Below are 19342 nucleotides of genomic sequence, written 5' to 3'. Positions count from 1 at the left end.
TGCGTATGCCCCTGACACGCTTTGTTTCTATATCCCTCGGAGGAAAGAGGTACATGTATGCAGTGAAGTATGAAAAACTGGGGCAGGTTTGCTATGCTTGTGGTTTGATTGGGCATGATTCAAAGGAATGTGGCCTGGGGATTTATGAAGAGAAGAACCTGAAATATGGTGACTGGATATATGCCAATCCTGCTGGTAGGGGTAGAGGTCTAGGGAACCGTGGTGGTGGTTGCGGTTCTAATGGTGGCAGGATGGGTTTCAATGATGGCGTTGGACGAGGACGAGGTGGATTTGGTGAGGGCCTTGGTGGAGGACGTGCTGCCTATGTAGATTGGAGAGAGCACCCTGAAAAGAAGGGTAACCTGGCAGCGGAGGACAAGGACTTGGCCGACACAGCAACTAGTACTAATAAAACTAAAGACATTATTATGTCTGAAGTTGACAAGAATGCAAAGAGGAGGCTGGCTTTTGAGCAGAATTCTGGCAAGTTGACGACTGGAACCATGGCTCTAACTGATGTTAATATGGCAGCAGACTTGCCGGTTCCGGGGGAGGAGCTTCCAGCTGTGAATGATGGCAAGCGTCACAAAGGTGTAAATGGTACAACATCTTCTGGATCGGCGGCGTCCCATGAGGGCGACCGCCGGGAACAATGAATTGCCTAAGCTTGAATTGTCGCGGGTGTGGGAATGCCGCGACAATTCATGAGCTCGATGTCTTGGTTAAGACACACAGTCCCAAGGTGGTTTTTCTTTCTGAGACTCGTCAAAAGAGTGAGCGAATGAAGAGGTTAAAAAGGAGATTGGGACTCAGCGGTTTTGCTGGCTGTGATAGCGATGGCATGAGTGGGGGACTGGCCCTTTTCTGGCATGATAGTGTCATTGTGGATGTTAAGGAGGTCACTGCACGTTTCATTGATGTGCATATGCGGGAATCAGTTTCGGCCCCAATATGGCATGCTACATTTGTATATGGAGAACCTAGAACTGATCAACGTTTTCGTATGTGGTCTGCTCTGCGCGATCTGAAAGCATCGTCTATGCTGCCGTGGTTTCTGGTAGGCGATTTCAATGAAGCCCTTTGGCAACATGAACATCTCTCGATGTGTCGTCGTTCAGAGAACCAGATGGCAGCGTTTCGGGATGCGCTTATGGTGTGTGAATTGAAGGATCTTGGTTTTAATGGTGTTCCGTTTACATATGATAATGGCCGCCGCGGAAATGCAAATGTTAAAGTGCGACTTGATCGCGGGCTAGCTGATGATCGCTGGAGGGATATTTTCTCAGATGCCTCGGTGGTGCATATTGTGACTCCGTGCTCGGACCACTGTGCCCTTCTAATTAAGCTTGCGAGGGAATCTGCCAAAGGGCCCATGCGAAAATGCAAGAGGTATGAAATTATGTGGGAACGAGAGCATGCTCTCCCAGAAGTGGTGGCCAAAGCGTGGCAGGATAGTGGCCCAAAATCTGATCTTGGGGAAATCAATGAGGCCCTAAAAAATGTTATGGATGTGTTACATGCCTGGGGAGGAAGGAAATTTGGTAATGTTACTCGGGAGTTGGCTGGCTTACGGAGGAAGTTGGAGAAACTACAACATGATAATGCACCTAGAGAGATTATTCGTGAAACAGTGGACGTAATGAACGAACTGCTATATAGAGAAGAGATGCTATGGTTGCAGCGGTCCAGAATATCTTGGTTGAAGGAGGGAGATCGAAACACCAAATTCTTTCATCGGAAGGCGGTATGGCGAGCACGCAAAAATAGGATTGCCTCACTCAAGGACCAAGATGGCGTGGTACAGGATACTCCAAATGAAATGGAACGTATGACAACATCTTATTTTCAGTCAGTGTATACTCGGGACCTGTCTATTCAGCCTAGGCCGGTGGTGAATTTGTTTCAGGAAGTGATCTCGGAGGAAGTAAATGAAACCTTGTGTAGACCATTCTCAGAGCGGGAAATTTCAGATGCCATCTTTCAAATCGGGCCACTTAAAGCTCCCGGACCAGATGGATTTCCGGCAAGATTTTATCAAAGGAATTGGGGGATTCTCAAGTATGAAATCATACAGGAAGTACTAAAATTCTTTGATACTGGTAAGATGCCGGAGGGTATTAATGACACCTCTATTGTCTTGATTCCGAAAATTGACAACCCTACTGAGCTCAAGGATTTTAGGCCTATAAGTCTGTGCAACGTGTTGTATAAAATAATATCTAAGTGCTTGGTAAACAGGCTGAGACCTTTACTTGGAGACATTATATCGGAGAACCAAAGTGCATTTGTGCCGGGGCGGCTGATCACGGACAACGCACTGTTGGCCTTTGAATGTCTTCATTACATGGAACATGGGGCCAGTGCACAAAATTCTTTTTGTGCCTACAAACTGGATCTTTCTAAAGCATATGATCGTGTTGATTGGGTTTTTCTGGAGGAAGTGATGCATAAGATGGGCTTCTCTCACCGGTGGATACAGTGGATAATGGTGTGTGTTACCACGGTGAGGTACTCTGTGAAATTTAATGGAGGTCTATTGGAAGCGTTCTCCCCCACGAGAGGCCTAAGACAAGGTGATCCATTGTCTCCGTTCTTGTTTCTCTTTGTTGCTGATGGTCTTTCTGCCCTATTGCAATCAGAAATTAGTACAGGAGGTATTTCCCCCATCAAGATTTGTCGGCGTGCACCAGGAATTTCTCATCTCCTGTTTGCAGATGACACACTGTTGTTCTTCAAGGCAGAGGGTTGTCAAGCGGAGAGGGTTAAATATGTTATTGATTCTTATGCAATGGCTACGGGGCAACTTATTAACCCTTCGAAATGTTCAATACTATTTAGCCCACAATGCCAGGGGGAAGTACAAGAGGACATTAGAGGCACTCTTAATGTCCAGAGAGATAATTTTGAGGAGAAGTATCTTGGGTTACCTACACGGGAAGAATGAATAAAGGCAAGTTTGATAATCTACAATCCAAGCTTTCTAAACGTTTGTTGATGTGGGGGGATTTATCACAAGGAGGAAAGGAAATTATGATTAAAGCAGTGGCTCAGGCTCTGCCAACATACATTATGGGCGTCTTTAAGCTGCCAATGTCCGTGTGCGATGATTTGACGAAACTGATCCGAGATTTTTGGTGGGGTGCTGCAAGAGGGAAGAGGAAAACCCACTGGGTCAGTTGGGATGTGCTGATACGATCCAAACCCCATGGTGGCCTGGGGTTTAGGGACATGCGGATTTTTAACCAGGCCTTGTTAGCACGCCAAGCTTGGCGCCTGATAAGTAGACCTGATAGCCTCTGTGCTCGTGTGCTACGTGCTAAGTACTACCCGCAGGGCAACTTGGTGGACACAGTTTTTCCTGGTAATTCGTCACCTACATGGACTGCTGTTACCTATGGTCTAGAACTGCTAAAACATGGTCTTATCTGGCGAGTTGGAAACGGTCGCTCGATTCGTATTTGGCGCGACAATTGGATCCCACGGGAGCATGAACTTAAAGTTATTGGTGATAAGGGGAAGTCACGTCTTATTCGAGTGGCTAGCCTGCTGGATGATCATGGAAATTGGGATGAGGCGCTTGTACGTAAAACATTTCCTCCTATAGACGCTGAAGTGATCATGCGTATTAAAATTTCTGGCCGCAGGCCGGATGATTTCTTGGCATGGCAGATGGAGAAAAATGGAATATTCTCAGTAAGAAGTGCATATCGTATTGGTCTACGGATAGCTCAGCAAGATCTGGTGGTGGGAGCGTCTAGTACATCTCCACATGGAGATAAACCTATCTGGAAGAAAATCTGGAAGTGCAATATACCAGAAAAGGTCCGAATCTTTGCATGGAAGGCGGTTTCAAATGCTCTAGCGACGGAGGCAAATAAAAAACAAAGACATCTGCCAGTCGGTGGCGGGTGCCGTATATGTGGAAGTTTGGTGGAAGACTCCTATCATGCCTTGATCCAGTGCCCACATGCTGCTGGCCTGTGGGAGGCAATGAGAGAAATATGGCCGATACCGAGGATTGTGGCTCCTATTCAGGATGACTGGCTAGAGGCCTGGTTGCTGGGAGTGCCGCTTGAGATATGTGGTCGCATATTGATGATTGCTTGGAGGGTATGGTATGCTCGCAATGAAGTCACACACGATAAGATACTTCCAGCGATTGAAGGATCTAGGCGTTTCATATGTAGCTATATCCAAAACCTCGACAATATTTGTCGGCTCACACCTGAAGAAATTGTGAAAGGGAAGAGGGCTACTAGTCAGCCAGTGGAAGCTAAGTTACAGCAACAACCATCTACTGCAGTGGCTTGGTCCAGGCCTCCGAATGGTACGGTCAAGCTTAATATAGATGGTGCTTACAATGCACAGACTGGCTGTGCTGGGGCTGGAATGATCCTGAGGCGTGATGATGGCTCCATTATATTCTCGGCCTGCAGATCCTTGAAGTTTTGTTCCTCGGCACTCGAGTCTGAGCTACAAGCATGTTTGGAGGGTGTCCGCTTGGCCCTTGATGGCTGCACGAATGATATCATCGTGGAGACTGATAATCTGGAGCTATCTTTGATGGCAAAGTCTGCGGCGAGGGATGCGTCTACTTTGAGTCATCTGATGGAGGACCTAAGGCTGCTAATCAAGTCTGAGCGTATTATAGCGTTTAATAAAATTCCTCGAGGGCAGAATAGTGCAAGTCATGAGTTAGCTAGATTTGGTATGTTTCAAAATAGGACTGAAGTTTGGCTAGATGCGGCTCCCGAGTCTCTTATGAGTCGTATCCTTCGGGATTGTAATCACACTGTTACTAATTAATACAATCCCGTTTGCCCCGCAAAAAAAAAAGACATACACAGAAAGAGTAGATTCCTTCAATGTCTGCAGATTTTTATGCTTTATTATGGCGTCAGCGATATACCTGGCTTCCGAGAGTTAATAAGTACCACACAAAACTTCCACAATTTGAAGTCAAGCTGGCCTGCTCAATTTTGTTCCTGACACGATCTGAAGCCATTTATTTTCCAAGGATTCTTCATGGAGTACATAGACATCATTCTAAGTCGTTCAATGTTCAGTTTAGCATGATGTTAACTCTCAGCAATTTGATTGGCATTGTTCACAAAGAGGTTAACAGAAAAGAATGTGAACATTGTCAGCAACTTGCTCAAGTAAATTCCAGGAGCATCGACCAGCCGGCTGCGGCGGATGCCAGTCTCCTCCCCGAGGACCTCGTCTTCGAGATCCTCTCCAGGGTGCCCTACGGCTCGCTCTGCCGCTTCAAGTGCGTGTCCACATCTTGGCTCGGGTAGCCCATATCGGATTCGATTACCCTCAAGGAAATGACATTAACCGACGATTCCACAATTAACCTCCACTGAGAATTGCTTAGCTCTTGTAGTGGCCGTCCATGGGCAGCTTCAGCTGTAAATTTAGGTTAGCAACACAAATCATCTCCCCCAGCGTCAACTCCGGCAAACTGTTTGTGTCCGAAGCAGATTCCGTCTCCGTTGTGTCGTCCGTCGCATGCGTCTGATCCGGCTTCCGCCCTCTTGCTCCCCCACCGCACCATCACAAGAGAGAGGAGAGGATGGTAGGAGGAGCTTGCCGTGTTCTTCAGTTCCTCTTCCTCGGTCTCGCTCTGCTTCCACCTGAGAAACCTGAACCGACTTATTTCTTGGGGGCAAATTTAACGGCGCGTGTTGACGGTTCCGGTTCTGTTTCCCCTTCCCGTATTATCGAGACTTTCAGTCACTTTCAAATCGATTACCTGAACCTGGTGGGAAATGATGTCTGTTCGCCCAACCAGAAGAGCATCAACAGTGGTAAGCATATGTTGCTTCCATCATCACATAATAATACAGCAGAGATACCAAGACATTCTAAGCCATCAATGTCCCTTAACTTAGGAGGCGGGGCTTGTGCAGCTTGCACTGCTGACTACATCTCAAAGGCCAGTTCCAAGTTCAGAGGTCCCATACAAGTACATATCCTGACCATCCAAGCTGAGGAAGCCAATCTTGCTTGGCTTGCTGAGACATATATCTTTACTTGAACATGGAAATGTCAAAGACACGGGCAGACTTATCAGAGGAGACAGAGATGAGGGAGTTGCCATCCGCGGAGATGGCCAGCGACTGCACGGCGTCACAGTGCCCGCTGAACACACGAGCCAACTCACCAGAGAGGCTGTCCCAGATGCGCACCCTGCCATCGACACATCCTGATGCTACATACTTCGACGAACCCAGCCACGCGAGGCACGTCACACCCTCCTGCTTATCAAACACCAGTAGCAGCAGTAAGTTCACGGCGACATGAAAATACAAGAGAAATAAAAAGGTCGATAGATTTCTACACCCACATCATGCTCGCAAGTGGATCGAATCGCTTGATGAGTGAGGTCCCAGATAATGAGAGTCTGATCAATGCTCCCTGTGGCCACCCAGTTGTACCTGCAGAAAACAGGGGCATGGCTAGCTATGTCAATAGGAAGGCAATGTTACCATAATGAGTCCAACAATCCAAGAAATGTTTCACGAAAACGTACCTTGGTGAGATGCCAATGCACTCGACGGAGTTAGTGTGGCCAACTAATGAACCAACAGCCTGCAAAAACAACCAACAACACTTGTTACAAACAAATCAGATCTTATATTACCTTCCATGGCATGTGTTCCAAAGTTTAAAAACTATTAACAAAGTAAATGCGACTTTCCTAAGAAAATCCTGCAGTATATCTTAGGAACAAAACTGCAGAAATTGCTACAAGCAAAAATAAGGAAATCTATAATTATATTATACATGATCTACCATGCAAACAATAGTTAGAACCACAAATTGCGTCAAATACTTAATATTGTAAGCCAACTTGGATGAGAAGGATACAAAGCTCATGGATGGGAGTGATTCATCGACCTTTTTGTTAAATTAATAGTGCAAAATCATGACATACACCCACCTGGCCTGAGTTTATATTCACAATACACACGGAGTTGTCCTGAGAGCCACTAACAATGGACTGCGAGTCCCATGTAATAGCTAAACATGTCAATCCTTGAGTGTGATAGCCATGACCTAGATTGAGGTAAAACGATTGGACAATGAAGTTCAGGTTGATAGAGAATGCACAAAAACAACCATATGAACATATAATAATTACAACATAGACAGTAATTTACCCCGAACAACATGTCTGCATTGTGCACTTTTAAGGTCCCATATCCTCAATGTTGCATCATCTGATCCGCTACAAATAAGCTTACCTTCATACGAAAACATGTGAATTAGCTAAAATGGGTATGATACATCTGGGATCTAAACTTCTAAAGTAAGCAGGTGAAAACGATATAAGATGTTAAAGCATCACAGAAGCCATTCTGCTATTTCCCTTTATTATTTTTACCATCAACTTCTAGTTTCACTGAAATTAACTTAGAACACAACGTAGTAGCAGAAATATAAGTACCATTTCTCTGAAATATGAATTGATAATGAAGAAGCTCTGTGTTGATAACCAAAAAAAAATTGCTACATACAGGTGAAAAATTGCATGTGAGGCATCCAAAGAATAGGACTAAGTCCAGATTGGGGTGATGTATTGTATACCATATTAAGAGGCAGCTTGATCCGTTAACATACATATATAACTAAATAACAGAAGAGCTCACTACCATCAGGGGTAAAGTCACCACATGTCACTGTGCTACTGTGGCCAGCAAATGTACTCGGAAAGGCATTGTTGTCGGCATTCCACACCCATACGTTACAGTCTTCTGATCCGGCAATTATCAAGTGACATCGCGGATGCCATTTAAGCCACTACAAAACCACAGCATGAAATTAATAAACGCGTACCTATATACAGCTTAAGAGCATGAAACAAGGAGTTATGGGATATGTTCAGCTAAATGGATGAAAGCATCCAGCATCATCTCACCTCAAAGCCTGATTCAGAGCCCTCAAGGGTTCCCTGAAGTGTTCGTGTAGCTGTATTCCATACATTTATCTGTCCATCCATACCTCCACAAGCCACCAATTTCCCATCTGAACTGAAAGCCACAGTGCAGACAGTATCTTTATGTCCTGTATCGGTAACAGGTAACAGATATTATATAAGCATCATAGACAATTCTAGGCCTCCATCAAAACAATTAAAGTATATAAATTGATGCAACACGAACATAAATATGAAGATTTTCCCAAACAAAAAACAATGAAAAAGACTTGCTGCAATATATCTATAGTAATTTTGTAGTTTTAGATAAAATATATAGAATACGCACATTTAACAATTAATATTTTAATAGTGACGAAGCATAGAGATAGTCCCGGTAACATTGACATAGAAAAAGTCGACTAAGGAATTCTCAATTAGACTAAGAAGATGAGTCGACAATACCAGACAGCTCTTGAACATCCTCTGCAGATCCAATCCTCCAAAGAAAACCTCTGTCATCTTTACCTCCAGAAACAACAAGCGATGCGTCTGCAGGACTGCACGCAGCAGCAAATACCTCATCTGTACCCAACATATCAAGAGCAACTATTAATATAAGTGTTTTCCAATGCAAAGGTACTCCGGGACATGGTGTATCGAACTTATTGGTGCAAACATATAATCATAGCCAAAAGACATCGTAAGTTAGTTTATTCAACGAGATCTTACCAGTGTGCCCATGAAATGCATATGCTGAATGATCCTCAACCTCATCTGAAAACAACAGAAATTAAAGGATGCTTGGATTACGAGCGTATTATAATCTCACGGTAGAGAACTTCAGATTGTCTAGAGTGTACTGAATGAAAATGAACAACCAAATAACTAATAGCACGGTACCAAGGTTTATATAATATAGCATAAAAAGGCCCCCCTAGAAGAAGAGCCATGTCTGAGCTCATTTACAAGAAAAATCGGCGTAGAAAGCAATATTCAGTCATCGCTACTAAATGAAAGTATCTTATTCCGGTAAACAAAAAAGACGGAAACTTAATATGTTAACCTCGTGAACAGCCCCATCCCCCACTATAGTACAATAGAAGAAGATACTAGCAGATTTGGTACACATGAGCACCACTGCTCTCAGTTTTCAAAATATTTAAAAATTGTACATCTGTGTTTCAAAAAATCTTCACACTTATTCCATGAATACATAAACATGTTTTGAATACTCCTGCGAAATTTCGGTAGAAATTGCATTGTATTTTGAGCTACAGGTAAAAAAACAAATTTATGGCAACATATAGGGGCACATATTTGTCAGAAATTTGTGTTTTTTGTATAGCTCAAAATACAACATATTTTTCTCCAAAATTCCTACCATATCTTCAGAATATTTATATGTATGTCGGTATTTAATTTAAACTTTTTTGGAATCCAAAAAATATAATTTTAAAAAATCATTCGAATAAAAGAATCGTGAAGAACATTGTATTGTGGATCAAGTATGGTACGATGTATAATTCATCTAGTAAAAAGTAGCACGGAAATGATCTAAGTAGCATCATCTTTTATGGAGTATGAACTTAATTTTCTCACAACTGAACCAGGCAAGTTAATTAGTAAACGAAACAATTACTGTTGGCTGTGCCACATCCACATACCCATCATGTCTTCTTCCTGCTCGTCATCATCGTCTTGGTCGGGGAGGTCTGAGCAACGCCAGCAGTAAGCACGGAGCAAGCAGAAGTAAGAGAGTGCTACCCACTAGGTAGGATGTACATGTATGGAGGTAGTACTGACCTTCGTCGTCTAGTGGTATCTCGTTGATGATGTCCTCGTCGTCGATGAAGACCTCCTCGCCGTCGAAGCCTTCACCGGGGACCTCGCCTGTAATACTCATGATTGATCGCCGCTGCTGTTATCTCGCGGGGGTCTTGGCTGCTGTGACCGCAGTTAACAAACCACTTCATTAGCTTCGCAGCGTTGATTCGTCACGGCTAAGGGGAAGCTACGAGGAGGGGGAGGTACGGAAGAAGAGCCTCCATGGGGAAAAAAATCGAAAGGAAAAAAGACCCACCGGTGGTTGGCTGCGTTTGTCGCGGCGGCGGGGGAGAAAGAAAGCGGCAGGGGCGGCGCTGTGGTGGTGGCAGGGATGATGAAGGGACAACTTGGGGTGTCCAGGTCCAGGGCTGAGTGGCGGCCGAGGAATCAGATTGTTTGGTACTCCCACCGGTGTTTCTTTGAGATCAGCGGGGTAATCCCACAAGAATTAATTACTAGGTGAAATTCCTACCTTCACCCGATAATCTAAAATCCTCTTTCATCATCCATTAACTAGCCGAGGTGTGAAACTGTTCTATGCAACGATGGAAACCCGCAAAAAAAAAACAACGGAAACCCGGAAGCTCAACTTTAGCATATACTAGGAACCCAGAAGCTTTCCCCGAGGAATTAAAAGTAAAACCTCCCAGAAGCTCACCAATTGCACGGCTTCATGAAAATAATGTCAGAAAAACCTTGGTCGACGTGAGTTGGGGTTTCTTGATTTGGAGAGCCAGAGAGATGGCGGCACTGTGCCGTGGCTGGGGCAGTGTAGGTGCTGGGGAGGAGTCGTTAGGGGAGAAGGAGAGCGAGGTGGTGCTGGGGAGAAGGAGAGAGAGGGGAGGCTTACCGGAGAAGATCAGGTCGCCGGAGACGGAAGCGGCGGCGACAGCGTGTCGGAGGAGGAGGCGGCGGCGGCGGCCCTGGCTTCGCCTGACCTGTGAGGCGCCTCTCGCACGGGAGAAAGGCGGTGCTGCGGAGAACTCCTATTTGACGCTTTTAGCGTCAAGTAGCGAGGAGACGCATTTGTTACTGGCTTTCGCGGGCCTGGCCCATTTAATGTTTCTTTGATTTCTTAACATGTTCGGGCGCACGACCCAGTTTGTACTGTTTTGCTGATTTCCTCACGTGTGTTTCGCTTGCAAACCCTGGTTAGCTGCTTCGTTATTATTACTCGTAAAAAAAATGTAGACATTGCACGTGAAAATGAAACCAACTATAAAATTGAAGTGTATTTTTACTTACAGTGTAAAATTGTTGGGTTTATTCGGTTGCACTTTTATGTTTCGAGAGTGAAGCACATTTTTCTAGGTGACTAAGACTTAGCAAATACAAAATTGTTTGCCTATCGCCGCAAAAAAATTGTTGGCATAGCTGAACTTTTAAATTATTTTTTGCTTTAATATTCAAAAGGTGATACGAATAATGTTTATAGACCTAAAAAAGGTTCATAGTGATTGTCGGAGACTTGTGTCCTATAGCAAGGGGTGCCTCACGAAACCCTCGATGTCGAACATAGGGTGTTGAAAATGAGTCTCTCCGACCTCTCAATGAACGACGATGAGGACGAACAACTAACATGGCAGGGGACACGGTGGTTTACCTTGGTTCGGCCCCTCATGGTGAGGTAAAGACATACTCCTGCTTTCTGTATAGATGTTTTGTTTCACGAGATTACAAAGCTTAGGGTTTCTTGTGGAAGAAGATGATCAGGTCCGATCAGGATCTAATCTGGGGGTTTTGGATGGACCGGGAAAGACATCCCCTCTATGGTGCGGGCACTGCGCCTTTTATAGTTGCTCCCATCATCTTTCCCCAAGATAATTGGCGGGAAGGACTACCACATAGCAGCAATAGAGGGGTAGTTGCGTTACGCTACTATACCCATGGTCTTGGTCTATGGGCAACTGAAAGCTATGGTCCATGAAGGACGATGGGCTGGCCACTGACGTCCTCCTCTCTAGTGCGGCGCCATCCATGGTCCTCTTTCACCAAAATAGCATGCCATGGGACGACTTGCCTTGGTTGCCATGGATGCTTGACCACGCTTTAATCACGCAAATGGGGGTACCCACTTTACCACTATTATCATTTTCTGGTGTGGTGCAGAATCACGGGCGCGTCCTCCGATGGGCCCGGATGCAACGAACACGCTCCACGTTGATCCCCCACGAGGGTGCTCCTTCAGAGGAGGCTAAGTGTTGATTGCCTCGCCAAGAGGAGGCCCGCGTCTTCGGGGGATCCTCCGCGAGGAGGCTCCAAAATCTGTTCTAGGAAACTTCAACCAGCTTCGTAGGTAGGCTTTCTATCAGGGTCCAGTAGCAGGGTGGCCGTGTACCTTGGTTCCACTGGACCAACAATCTTTAAGAAATGTTCATGTGGTTTTATAAATACTAGATGATACCCCGCACGTTGTTGCGGGATTGCTATGTTGCATTTTTAGAGGATAAATAACCAATAAGAACAATGTATTTTACCGGTAGGATGCTTGCAAACTCACACAAACCACATGTTTTGAAGTAATTGTCATAACTAAATTATAATGTTTCATAACTAAAATATAATTTTATTTTGTTTCAACACATGTATACATGAAACTCGACAAATAAAAAACTATAATTATTTGTTATGTAAAGCTGAATTATAATGTTCTGAGATAAAAGAAGTTCCCACTGACATAGGCATCCCAAATGGGCCTGCCAAAGATAGTACCTGGGGTTTATTGAAGGCCCACTACCCGAAGAATAAGAAGATTCGGGAGCCCAAGATATATTAAGGAAAGTTAGAGTTGTAATAGGAAGTGTTATTTGTAATCTGGCGGGATGAATTAGAAACCGTCCCGGACTCTGTAACTTGTACAACACGAATCCCTCGGCTCCGCCTCCTATATAAAGGGGGAGTCGAGGGACGAAGAGATCATCGAATCATTGTCTACAAACCCTAGTTTTCATAACCGTCGAGTACTTTTCGGCTGAAACCTTCGAGATCTACTTGCCCTCTACTTCCAACTAAACCCTAGCCTACAATCCATAGGCATTGACAAGTTGATACCTTGTCAATTGGCGCCATCTGTGGGAATTAGAGGCTTAAGGATCTGATCTCGATGGCACGTTCAAGATCTTCGACATCGTCAACCGCAAGCAACGCAATGGATCGAGGTAAACAGATCGCTGCTGGTCCTGTCGATTTTGTTCCTCACCCACCCTCCCGTTTGGATGCATATGCGTATCTGGCGGAGCCCATGGAGATGACGTTCGGAAGGTTTCACTTTCGCGTCGAGAAGGAAGGATCGTATCGTGTCGAAATTCCGATTTCGTCGGGATCGTCGGTGGTCGATTCCGATTTTTCAAGCTATACATCGTCAACCGAGTCAGGAGAAGAAGAAACTTCATCGACACGCTACGTCAGCACCAGAACAAGAGAGAAACTCGCCAAGATCTTCAACAACATGTCGTTTGAGTCATCTGCGGACTCATCTATAAGCGATGGCTCAAGCGATGTCGACAGTTACGACTTCATCGACAAATCTATCACAGTGGGCAAGGTCTTCATCAATCTCAACGATGATGTCACCAAACCCAACATAGATCTGAATACAAAATATCATCAGATTTATGCCATTGAGGATCAAGAGGAAACATCTGAGGCTTTCGACGATCTGGGAAATCCATACGTCGATCCCTCCAATCTGCGGCAAGGCCTGGGCAACAAATACGTTGGGCCACAGCCGCGAGACAGAGTTCAACTTTCGCAAGCAGCGTGGGATAGAGCCGCGAGAGCCATGAACGGTTCAGAACCAATGGCCACCACAGCCACACCAGAGGAATTGCAAGCATATCAATATAGGCTCGCACGAGCTGCAAGAGAATTGGAAAAACAGACAGCTGAGTTAAACAGAAGAAAGGAGGCAGCTTCTGCGTCTAGCAGGAGAAGGGCAGATCTAAGCCGACAATCTAGAACTTCGGGTGATAGCCACAGGGAGGCGCGAAACAGAGCAAGATCAAGGTTGCAACATATACCCGAAGCAGAAAGAGAGCACTTGGTCCAAAACCTCGACATGTCCTTTATGTCGATAGATACAAGAGGAAATATCATCCCTAAGACACCAGAGGCTGGGTATATGGCGACACATGCTTTTATTCTTGCATCTAAACCACCTCCAGGTGATCCAAGGGAAACACTATACAATATGGCGGTAGCAGGAGTTGGAGCTATGGGGACAGCGTTTGTATCAACGCCTCCCGAAGGAGCGGCAAGGCAAAATAGTCCACGACCTGCAGCAGCAACGGCGGCGGCACTCGAAGGCCCAAGTGGAGCAAGAGACACAGCAGCACAAGCAAGGGTCGACAGAGCGCGGCAAAGCAGAAGGGATCATCGGCAATCTCCGGAGCTTAACGACGAAGATATGTGCGGCTTGCCATGCTTCACGAGGATAGTCCGAAAAACTCGAGTCCCCTCAGGATTCAAGTTACCCGATAACTTCAAGAAGTTCGACGGCCTTCAAGATCCAGAGGATTGGCTAGTTGATTATCTCGAGACAGTGAAGCTCACAGGAGGAACCAGGGCAACAGCTATGCAAAGCATCCAGGTGCATTTGAGTGGAGCCGCACGATCTTGGATAAAGAAACTCACTCCAGGATCTATCGACAGCTGGGAAAGTTTCGAGGATGTGTTCGTCAAGAACTTCGCATCCACGTGCAAAAAACCTGCGTCGTTAGAGGAGTTGAGAGCATGTCGACAAAAGCCAGATGAGCCAATGAGAAAGTACATCCAAAGGTGGAATATCATCAAAAACTCGGCAGAAAATATATCTGACGAGAGAGCAATAGATGCGTTTGTCGCAGGAATCAGGCGTGGAGATTTTGTCGAGGACTTGGGAAGGACCAATCCAAAGACAGTATCCGCGTTAATGGAGATAGCAAACAGATGGGCAGATGGAGAAGACGCTGTCCACAACAAACGGCACAGTCCCCGAGAGGAGGACCGTGGGTCGAAATTATCAACCGAGGCGACGGTTTCCTCGGCGATCCGAACTATGACGCTCCAGGGCAAATTTCGGCAGGTTTTCGGGCAAACACAGGAGGAAACAACAGAGATGATTATCAGAGAAGCAGTGAACAGCGAGGTGATAACAGGGATGATTCTCGCAACAACAGGCAAAATAGCGGGCCTAGGTTCCCAAGGCCCTTCGTGTCCCCTGAAGACATGATGAATGGGCCGTGTCAGATGCACTTTTTCATCGACAGCAACGGTAAAAGACAGTCAGGGCACCTGCAGAAAGACTGTCGCAATTTCCAGGCAATGTTAAGGTATGCAGAGCACGCTAACGCTCGTGCAGCACAGAGAAATCCTCGAGAACCCAGGAGCGAGATTCACTTACCACCTCCTCCCGCGATTACAGAAGACAATCGACATCAGCTCAGAATAGCGGCAGCACCACCACCACCACCTTATGTTGATCCCAATTCTCACGGAGCGGTGTCGATGATTCAGAAGGCAAGGCCGTCAAATAGAGCTCAAAAAGTAATCTCACGACAGGTGTTTATGGCAGAAAAAATGCCTCCACCAACTGTCGAGTATCTTAATTGGTCAGGGCAAGATATTGGTTTCACCATAGCAGATCATCCGCAACAAGTTCCTAGACCAGGGCAGTCAGCACTTATTCTGCCAGCAGTTATTGCGGGATTTGATGTCTCTCGAGTGTTCATAGACGGCGGCAGCAGCTTAAACCTCATGTATGCAGACACATTGAGGAAGATGAACATATCCTTAGCGAACTTGAAGCCAACAGACACAAGGTTCCATGGTATCACACCGGAGAAGCCAAATTATCCATTGGGGAAGATCAATCTCGACGTTCAGTTTGGAACCCGAGAGAATTATAGAATCGAGAGGCTGGAATTTGAAGTCGTGGATTTTCCGTCGCAGTACCACGCTTTGTTGGGACGACCAGCATATGCTAGATTTATGGCGGTGCCACACTATACATACCTGTTGTGGAGATTGCCTGGACCAAAGGGACCAATCACAGTCAAAGGAAGCTTCGCCCTAGCCGATAAGTGCGACAAGGATTTTCATCGACTATCAGAAACTTTCGGGATGCAAGCTGAGTATTTGGCGTCAAAAAGTATGACTGACTACGACGTGCTGCCAGACGTTGGAAGGCCAAATAAAGAATCAACTTTCAATACCGAGAAAAATTCTAAGGAGGTGCAGATTCACCCGATAGACCCGAAAAAGACGATGTCCATTGCAACAAATATGGATATCGCATAGGAAAGCGCGCTCGTCAAGTTCCTCCGTGAGCACTGGAAAATCTTCGCATGGTGTCCAGCTGACATGCCAGGAGTACCCAGGGAACTTGCCGAGCACCACCTCAACTTAGATCCTCTCGCGAGACCAATCAAACAACCATTGCGGCGTTTTTCGGAACCAAACCGCAAAGCTATGTTATCAGAAATAAATCGACTAAAGGATGCTGGTTTTATCAAAGAGATATCTACAGAAGCCACATGGGTAGCTAACCCAGTGATGGTGCCGAAGAAACACACGACAGTCCTTCGCATGTGCGTCGACTTCACGTGTCTCAATAAACATTGTCCCAAGGATCACTTTCCCCTCCCAAGAATCGATCAAATCATCGATTCCACGGCAGGATGTGAACGTCTTTCCTTTTTGGATGCATACTCTGGTTATAACCAGATCAGATTAAAAGAAGATGATGAGGCCAAAACAGCGTTCATAACACCTTACGGCGTGTTTTGCTACAGAACAATGCCTTTTGGTCTAAAAACGCGGGAGCAACATATCAGAGGATGATGCAGAAGTGTTTGGCAACACAGATTGGGAAAAACGTGCAAGTATACATCGACGATGTCGTCATAACATCAAAAAAGGGGGCAACGTTGATCGAGGATCTCAAAGAAACCTTTGACAACCTCGACAAATTCTGCCTAAAATTGAACCCGACGAAGTGTTCTTTTGGCGTCCCAGCAGGAGAACTTCTGGGGTTTCTAGTTTCAGCAAGAGGGATTGAAGCAAATCCCGACAAAATACAAGCTATAGTAACAATGAGGAAGCCAACAAAGTTGAAAGAGATACAGCAGCTAACTGGGCGAGTCGCAGCTTTGAGCAGATTCGTCGCCAGGCTGGGAGAAAAAGCGTTACCATTTTACGCTCTGATAAAGCAAGGAGATAAATTCCAGTGGAACGAAGAGGCCGACAGAGCTTTCGAGGATTTGAAGCGCACAATTTCGACACCACCAATTTTGGTGGCGCCGAAGGAAAAGGAACCTCTCCTGCTGTATATTGCAGCCACCCCCCAAGTGGTTAGCACGGTGCTAGTCGTCGAAAGAGAAGAAGAAGGAAAAATCCATGGAGTTCAGAGGCCAGTATACTTCGTCAGCGAAGTTTTATCACCTTCAAAACAAAGGTACCCTCAGTACCAAAAGCTAGCATATGGAGTGTTCACAACAGCACGAAAATTGCGCCACTATTTTTCGGCACACCCGATCATAGTGGTCAATGAAGCTCCCTTGTCAAATATACTAAACAATCCAGAAGCTACGGGTCGTGTCTCCCTTTGGGGAATAGAACTTTCCCCTCGGGACATCACGTATGAAAAAAGAAAAGCAATCAAGTCGCAAGTTCTGCCAGACTTCATCGCAGAGTGGATGGAGCTGCAAAACACAGGACCCCCAGACTTGTCGAGAACCTGGACCATGAACTTTGATGGGTCCAAGAGACTTGAAGGAGCTGGCGCAGGAGTAGTACTTATATCACCTGAAGGCGACAAGTTGAAATATGTCCTTCGGATGACGTTCCCTAACGCATCCAATAACGAAGCAGAATATGAAGCTCTCATACACGGGATGAAGATGGCGAAAGCTTGTGGTGCAACTCGGCTAAAAATCTTTGGCGACTCACAATTGGTGGCTCAGCAAGTTATGAACCAATGTGACACAGTCAATGATAGCATGATGGCATACAAGGAGGTGTACAACGAGCTCGAGAAGTTGTTCGATGGATGCGAAGTAAATCATATTAGTAGATTGAGCAACGACGAAGCTGACGTTCTTGCAAACATCGGGTCGCAATGCCTTGCAGTTCCGCCAAGTTTATTTTGGGAAGAGATAACAGAGAGATCTACTAAATCGACAAAATCAAAAAAGAAGGAGAAGAAACCCTCGGGGGCTACCAAGGAAGAGCAAGAAGAAGAAGAAGAAGATCAGGACCTGGTCATGATGATACAGATACCATGGATGCAGACGTACATATCATACATCCTCAGGAAAGAAATACCCGATGATCCAGTTGAGGCAAGGCGAGTAATTCGACGCTCCAAAGCTTTCACGGTGATCAAAGGAGAATTGTACAAACGAAGTATTTCAGGCGTCCTGCAAAGGTGTGTCACACCCGAAGAAGGAAGAATAATTCTGAAGGATGTACACGAAGGAATATGTGGCCACCACGCAAGTAGTCGAGCTATTGCAGCCAAGGTTTTTCGGGCAGGATTCTACTGGTTGACAGCAATCGAGGACGCCAAGGAAATAGTAAGAACGTGCGACGCGTGTCAAAGGTTTGCCGCAAAACCTCACTCTCCAGCAGCAGAACTAACACCAATACCATTGTCGTGGCCTTTTGCCCAATGGGGACTTGATATGGTGGGCAAGTTACACAAATCCTGGCCAGGAGGAAAGGAATACATGCTAGTAGCTGTCGACAAATTCACAAAGTGGATAGAAGCGAAGCCGATAAATTCACCAGACGGAGCATCCGCAGTAAAATTCATAAAAGGCCTCGTCTTCAGATTTGGAGTGCCCCACAGCATCGTCACAGACAATGGCAGTAACTTCACATCCCACGAATTCAAAGATTATTGCAAAGAAGTGGGTATTAAGTTGCACTTTGCGTCAGTTGCACATCCTCAAACCAATGGGCAAGTCGAGAAAGCCAATGGCATCATTTGCAATGGCATCAAGAAACGCCTGTTAGGACCACTGGAAAAAGCTCGACATACCTGGCCAGAAGAACTACCAAGTGTGTTGCGGAGCATCCGAACAACACCAAATACAGCGACACAGGAGACCCCGTTTTTCCTGGTCCATGGAGCAGAGGCGATCGCCAATAGAAATAGAGCACGACTCCCCGCAGTCACAGAGTATAATGAAGAAACTTCCAAGATAGCATTGGAAGACGACGTCGACGCACTCGACGAAGCTCGAGACGAAGTACTATCAAGGGTAACCAAATACCAACAGGACTTGAAGAATTACCACAGTCGACGTTTGCGGCCAAGATCTTTTCAGGTGGGAGACCTAGTTCTTCGGTTCACGCAAAAAAGTCATGAAAAACTCGAGTCACCATGGCTTGTCCCTTACATTGTCACGGAAGTAATCGGAGGAGGAGCATACAGGATAAAGGACAAGAAGACAGGGGTGGAGGAGCAAAACCCCTGGAACGTGGCGCAACTCAGGCGGTTCTACGCTTAGAGCTGAAATATAGTCCTTGTAAAACTTCAATGTACTGAAACACCCGCAAGTTTTCAGACGCACTCTTTTCCTTTTTCGGGGCACCGAGTGGGGCCGGGAA

At 45.7% G+C, this 19342-nt stretch overlaps 1 protein-coding gene across 1 annotated transcript; it reads right to left on the bottom strand.

Moving 5' to 3' along the window:
• Window positions 1–5767: 5767 nt before the first annotated feature.
• Window positions 5768–9844, bottom strand: LOC127329929 (uncharacterized). The gene is made up of 11 exons (XM_051356330.2): window positions 9731–9844; window positions 9592–9639; window positions 8657–8701; window positions 8390–8509; window positions 7928–8073; window positions 7662–7809; window positions 7170–7253; window positions 6950–7065; window positions 6539–6597; window positions 6353–6443; window positions 5768–6263 (listed from the first exon to the last, which is right to left on the bottom strand). Exons 1-11 carry the CDS (start codon window positions 9828–9830, stop codon window positions 6036–6038), a joined length of 1185 nt encoding a protein of 394 aa, XP_051212290.1. The 5' UTR covers window positions 9831–9844; the 3' UTR covers window positions 5768–6035.
• Window positions 9845–19342: the final 9498 nt, after the last annotated feature.

The sequence above is a fragment of the Lolium perenne genome, chromosome 4 (assembly GCF_019359855.2).
Source record: "Lolium perenne isolate Kyuss_39 chromosome 4, Kyuss_2.0, whole genome shotgun sequence".
NCBI classification, from domain to species: domain Eukaryota; kingdom Viridiplantae; phylum Streptophyta; class Magnoliopsida; order Poales; family Poaceae; genus Lolium; species Lolium perenne.
Note: the sequence above shows the minus strand (reverse complement) of the source record. Positions and strands in the feature narration are given on the sequence as shown.